At 32.3% G+C, this 7,323-nt stretch overlaps 1 protein-coding gene across 1 annotated transcript; it reads right to left on the reverse strand.

Moving 5' to 3' along the window:
* Positions 1–2,314: 2,314 nt before the first annotated feature.
* Bm14016 (Uncharacterized protein) lies at positions 2,315–4,554 on the reverse strand (the record flags this gene model as incomplete). Its single annotated transcript, XM_001898961.2, has 6 exons — positions 2,315–2,352; positions 2,539–2,791; positions 3,367–3,454; positions 3,690–3,760; positions 4,251–4,348; positions 4,464–4,554. 6 exons carry the CDS (start codon positions 4,552–4,554, stop codon positions 2,315–2,317), a joined length of 639 nt encoding a protein of 212 aa, XP_001898996.1.
* Between the last annotated feature and the right edge of the window lie 2,769 nt (positions 4,555–7,323).

Genomic DNA, 7,323 nt, shown 5'->3' on the forward strand with positions numbered 1-7,323 from the left:
GAGATTTCTTATCTATCCCCGTATATGCAAAATAACTAAAAGAAAGTCGGAAAGGATATTTTACAAAGGAATTCTGAGCTTCAGGGATGTTGAAGAGAATCGAAAGTCAGAGGAGCGTATAGGCTTCTCCAGATTATCTCGGAACTAGCTACAAACGAAGCCATTATTGTATTCAATGATAATGTGGAACGAGCCTTGAGATCCCGTGGCATTGTATATAACACGGATCCTTAGATGTTTTATAGTGGCTTATTCCGTAATTTCTTTTGCAACCTGTTCCGTCCCCTTCCATCATCCACATTCCCTCAAAACTCTAACGTATAACTTCGTCCCTTGGCAAGGATGTACAGGTTTCGAGTTCTTTTACGGTGACAGGTAAACATCGTGAATTACTAGGCTTTGGAGGAACTTTTGTTCATGTGAATTACCACCGGAGGAAGGAATAAAATTCTTCCCAATCTGATATGATTTCAATTTTTCACAAAACAGGTTCGTCAACAGATTAATCAGCAAATCCTGCGAAAATTTTTGTGAACAAGCACAATTTTACCGATAAGATCATCACAAAGAAATTGCTTTCATGAACAGAAAGAAAACTTTTCACTGTCAAAGGATAATGTTTGAGAATTTGCAAATAATCTACATCTCTTTTCAAATATTCCTAAATGTTAGCACTGAATCTGACTATAATGTAATATGTAACTTTTAATACTGTCTGCAGTATGTTTTGGACTTTTGCGGACCAACTTCTTAAATGGAATCCTATTCAGCAATCTTTCCTATGGAAATCACTTTTTCATGAAAACCTCGATATTTCTGAAAACCCGCCTTTTAAGACCACTGAAAATATCTTCCCCGATAAATATGCATCTGATAGTGCACTGTTACTACGACCATGTAAACATAAATACAAAACATTTGCTCAGTAGAACGGAACAATTTATTTCATACGGGTGAAACCTATCGCGAAAGCATTAAAGGAACTTTCTATTTATACACATTGCCAAAAATTCAAAATAACATCCTGAAAAACGTTTAGTTACTTGATGAAAGTAAAATTTACTGGTTTAAAGATGATTTATAGAAAGAAGCAATGAAAATGCAAGCGACATGGAGCGAAATGAGACAAGTACGCCTCCGAGGAATAATGAACACTTGGGACATCAAATTCCAAATAGATAATTGAATGACTTATAATTCGGATCGAGCCATCGATGGTAGTACTGTTGAAAACGAGCTATTACATTCTATGAAGCAAGTACAAATAAGACGAATAAATTATCCTTTGTAGATAAGTCTTTTCACATACATTTGTTACATCCATAACCAAAATCTTATTTTTATAACGACACATTTGGGACATTGAGCTCGCGCAAAATATATTTTCATCGAAGAATCGAAGTATCACAAGAGAGTCTTGGCATACGTTTTAACGATCTACGATAGCTATTGTGAGTAGCCAAAATAATTCGTGCATTTCATTGAACCAAGCAGGAATGACGACACAGTTTTTAGGTGCATCAGGCCAAATTTCGATTCAAAAGTTATCGTTCCTGCCACAACTTTCCATCGCTAAAGAACCAATTTTAGTACTGGATAGCTTCTTCAAAACTTCAGCTTGCAACTGAATCCAGTCCTCTTTCCTGAGAAATTACACTTATATTTCTGAAGCTGAATTCAAAGTGACTTTTAGGGTTCACTGAATTTTTAAGCTAATGTTTGTTAATGTTCACTATGGTGAAGGTGTATAGACAATATTAGAAAGAGGAAATAGAAAAACAACAGCTCTGGAATCCAGCATATATTACCTTATTGACATACGAAAGTCATGTACTTGGATAAAACTTCAACCTCAGGGTATAAGAACCGTTGATGACGACGTGCATTGATTGTTAATCAGTAAAAAAATGGGAAACTGACAAGAAACCTACATTCACTTTTTAAAGAAGAATAAAACCAATTTCCCGAAATAAGTGATTAATAAGCACTTCCAATTTAAATTACAACCTGCTAAATGATATATTTTACGGAAATATTAAAACATTCACAGATATCACACAAGCACTAAAACTTCCAAGCACTTATTGTTTTAAGACGTATCGAAAACGACTGCTTGGAACCGAACCACTCCAGTTAAAATATTAAAATCTTTTAACTGCAGATATGTGCACTGAAGTTAAAAAAAAAAAAAAAAAAGAAAAAAAAAAAAACCATCGACAATTGATTTAACACCGATTTAAAATTATTTAAGCAAATAAAGATAGATTCCTATTAAACACAAGCAGTGAAGAAGCGATCCTTGATAACCAAAAGACTAAGCGGGAAGCTCCAGATTTTTGTATCCTCGAATCACTAAATAAAATAAACAAGTTAAATATACTGAAAACCGAAATGTACGATGAAAATTCACAGTGAAATTTCCGAAAACGTAACAGATAAGGGATAAAAAGAAAAGAAGAAACGGAACAAATTAAAACTACGTCTAGTAAAAAAAAAATCGAAAAAGATTTGTCAAAAAAGCTAACTTTAAAATATTACCTCGTGTAACATACAGATAGAAAAAATCGACGTAAAGTACAGTTTGTACAACACCAGCAACAGTTGCAATAGGATCGAAAAATTCTTCAGTGTAATAACGATATATCCAGTTCAAGATATATAAAGCGCGATATGTCCCCAATGCAAATAAATAATGAGCAGTAATTGTTTCCGCACTCCCAGTACGTGAAAGCATGAATAACTGAGGCATAATGGCAACTGCTTCCAAATATATGGAGAATGACCAGGCAATCTAGTTAACAAAAATTAGTAATAATAAAAAATAAAACACGACAATTATAAAACCATTTGGCTACATACTGCAACAAAATCCGATTCACCATTATCGAACGGTATATCGCTGGCATACCGTTCATTACAAATTATAATCTAAATACCTAGTGATATTTTGAGGGAAAACTTCACCAAGGAATGATGATGACACGCAGTGCTTACTACTATTTTTTGGAAGTGTAATTGATAAAACCTACAAAGATTACTTTTTTGGCTTTACTATTTTGATTACAATGGTTTTATTACTAGTAATCATTGTATTTCTTGGTTTCAACTGATACCGCATATATCTCAATTTCATCCTATTCAAGCTGAGAATATTCCTAATAATTCGCCAAAAATTATTAGTTCTTTGGCCCAGTGCCCCCTCTCTGCAACCCTAAAATTAGATCTAATTAGTAAGGAAAGTTTCGAAATTAAGCTTAATCTCAAGAAACTAATAAATGCTATCCAAAATAAATTCAAAACTGCTGCATGAAAAACAGGTGCAACTCTGAAATACATTTTCTAAAACATCAAGAAAACACAATTCACCTCCATAAATGAAAACTGATGGTTGATGAGAAAAGCAAGTATTGCTGCAGGAATAACCAAGAATTCAATCCGAAATGTATCGTGACTCCTGAAATGAGGTAAAAAAATATTTTGAATTAAATTACGGAGACAAAATCTGAGCAAAATTCTTAAATGATTAGAAGCAAAGCAAACACCTAATAAAAAAAGAGAACAAAAAATCACATCTTCCGGAACAACATTATGGAAACTTGTTAGACTTTTCATTCACAAATAAGACATCACTGAATTCAACAATATTCAATTAAAATTACAGGATTTTTCTCAAAGAAAAAAAATCTTACCGGTCATAAGTCGCTCTGAACTTGAAAAACATCAGATAGACTGTTCCATATGAAGATACAAGGAAAAAGATCTGAAAACATGCAACCTGCCGGCAAACGATTTTGACAATCTTACTGATGATAATCAGAAATAAAAAAATAAAGAAAAATGCTTTAGAACGAAACAGAGTTAGTAAAAAAAATTGATATAACGAGTGAAAAGAAATAATAAAAATAAGAAAGACATCTGCTTATTAATATAAATTGCCCCTTCACACCATACATTTATTATTAATGCACTGTTTCATGGGAAAGTTGAGTCGCAATTTCATATAATGCACCTACATCAATGGACTTCTACAATCTCGACCTATGCGAGTTCTGCTATAGTGTACAAGTAAAAAAAGAATTATATAGTCGCTATCGATTCTTTATAATGGATCTGTCCATCTCTAACTATTAGCTAAGACTTCACCAATCATTTAAAAAATAGATATTATCCATTATTTAGTCATAATAATTTACTAACAATTCTAATACATTTGAATGCAAAATGTACTGCCAATAATCAAACCTGCATACCTTCATAATAGTATTATATGATGAAATGAAATGGAAGAGATCTAAATAACGCGATGTGAAAACGAATGCAAATAAAAGCTGTGATTTTCCAGAAAGTCCTGAAATTATCTTATTCCTTTTGATGCACAGCAACACCAAAAGTATATAGGACCTTGATAAAGTTTTCGATTACATTAAAAATTTCTCACTTACAAAGTTATTAAATTTACAAACCTGCACAAGAACGTGTTTTCCATATTTTTACAATCATTATTAGAATAGCAATAAGATGAGAAGAATCACCCGCAAAACGAAATATATTCATTTTAGTCAGATAATAAAATCTGTTATATGGGATGTGAGACTCTCTGCACAAGTTATCTATCGACACCCTGCTTTACAACTGACAATTGCGATTCCTAATTTATAGAAAAGTGTCAATCAATAATTCAAACATAACAGTAATTTTCTAAAGCGCTGTGATTACACCGGAATAATAACATATGTGTTCCGGAATACACTAAAAATGAAAGAATTAAAAAACCTAAACAGAATAAATGATCAATGGATGTTTGTGTGTTACTTAACACTCCACAGAAAGAAATAGTACTGGCAAAGACATTCATCCTATCTGAACGAACAAGACATCTAAAAGAAGCAATTATTTTTACCTCACGAAACAAAACGACAACAACACAACATCTCATAGTCCAAAACACTCAACAACAGTCCAATCAAATCTCCAAATTATACCGAGGAACGAATGAAAAATTTAAATCCCGATAAATTAAAGGAAACATAGTGAAGGGGAGACATTGTGACTGCATTTCCAGATTATCTAGATTACCTATCTTAGCTCGTCGATACAGCAGTCTGTCGGAATGACGGTGGTTTAAAGTTCCTAAAAATATTTTAAATCTTAAAATAAAAAAAAACGTCGATTTTAAAACGAAGCGTTAACGATATACGGAAGTGTCAGAAAGTGAAATTTTTATATATTATATATAATAAGTCATCGAAAAAATTTTTTATATAATATTATATATAATAATTCATCGAAAAAAAAGGCTTCAGCAAAGGTAACACACGGCTTTCTTTCACTTTTTTTTGATAAATCCAAGTTTAAATACAAACTAAACTCCAATCAATTTTCAAACCGCAAACTGAATTTCTCATTTCTGAATGATTATAAATCATCTTAAGACAAATCTCCAATTTTAACATAACAAATATAAGTCCATGGATTTTACCAACCATACAATAAGTATAGCAGCGAAAAAAAATGCATAATACTCCCGTAACTAACACGATAAGCGCCACGCAACATAGAAGACAACGGTCACATTGCAACAACAGCGGGAGGGATACCAAGTTGGTCAAGGGTGCAATTACAAACCAATCCACCGACACCACTGGGATTCGTCATTGACTCAAGGTGACGATTACATACTCCTTTTCACTTTAAGTCAATGTTTCCGACTCTTTTTTATGTATACATATAGCTCATTTTTAAGTTTTATGTAGCCTATTTAAAAAAAAAAAAATTATAAAATTTGAGGGCTACCAATCGACAAATCTTTCCAAGCATTATGTTCCATTGCTGAAACTTGTGATTATTATTTTAAGACAATAAATATAATGAAATAAACGGTATGATTCATATGGCTATTTAGATTCCACCAGGAATTATAAAAAACAAAAATAAACCATAAAGTGACAATTTACACAGAAGACTGTGCAATAGTTTATCAGCAACAGAAATCTGTATTTTTGAAATTTCAAAGGTAAACAGAGCTGTATCTAGTGTACGGGTAAGTAGGGATGCATATAACCATGTTTTGACAATAACTATGAAAATAATGTTCCTAAACTGTAAAAATTCAGGATAGTCATGGAAACACTAAGGAAAATGTAGTTGATGACACACATTCTGTTGCATGTGTCATAAAATGCTATTTCAGATGTCATATGATTTTTTATATTTATAAAAGCTGGAGACCAAATATCTGCAAAAATATTATGGATTATCTGTGTTTGGTCAAGAATGGAAGTACATATGGTATTGACTTGAAGCGTCGTTTTCTGTGCCGGTTCATACACAGAAAAATTCTTTCAATTCTCGTTTGGTATGTATGAGTTAAATGAGTTATGGAAAACTAAAACAGGTGAACATTCGTAAACTGAAAACAGAAAAGAGAATAATGTTTTGGAAAAACATGTGGTAAGCTATGAAATCTAATTCGTTGAAGTTAATTTCAGTACTGATTAACAATTGGGTTTAATGTCTATAGAAATTAAAGCAAATCCATTTTTTCTTATACAATGCTATCCCTAGAAAGCAATAATTACATCAATCTGAAGAGTTGATCGATTTTCTTCCATGTTTTTCGTTATGTTATACATTCATAATCGTTGAAATCAAATTCCGGAATAAGTTGTATTTTAAAATCGACAGTGTTTTAATGAAAATACTCTCCCTGTGCTTACACTTATTGTGTCTCACCACTCTATTTATACTAAGTTCTCACAAAAAATCTTAACCTCAAAAATCGTCTTTTTTGGATTGAATGGTCAGTAATTTCTTGTCACTAGTATTTCTTCACTCGCCCCATCTAAAGTATGTTTGTTTTAGTTTAACTGAAATTCTGCTTACTTGGTCTGAACTGTATCAGAAATATATATTGCACGGATAGATAACAAAGCAATAACTACTTAAAAGTTCTTTTTAGTATTCACTAAAGTTAAATGCCTGAACTGAAAGTAGCTCTAATACATACATTCCCCAATATATATATAAAAGATATTTAATTTAAATCCATTGTCAAAGTTTAGATATTTGTTCGAAGATGACGTATAATAGTATTCCTTAGCACTGTGACAGGAAAGTGATAATGATTGTTGGGTATATTTTGAAATTGCGCGCGAGAATATAGGTCTTAGAACGAGTGTTGTTTGGTGAAGCGCCAAGCTGTCAGCTGATTTTTCAGTATACTCTGGAAGGCTTATGTGAGTGTGTATCTTTGCTGGAGGGAAGGGCGCGTTGTGTTTTGTTTACATTTTTCTCCAAATTCTATGAATATAATCCCTTCCATGG

This window comes from Brugia malayi (assembly GCF_000002995.4).
Source record: "Brugia malayi strain FR3 genome assembly, contig: Bm_v4_ChrX_scaffold_001, whole genome shotgun sequence".
Classification (NCBI taxonomy): Eukaryota; Metazoa; Nematoda; class Chromadorea; order Rhabditida; family Onchocercidae; genus Brugia; species Brugia malayi.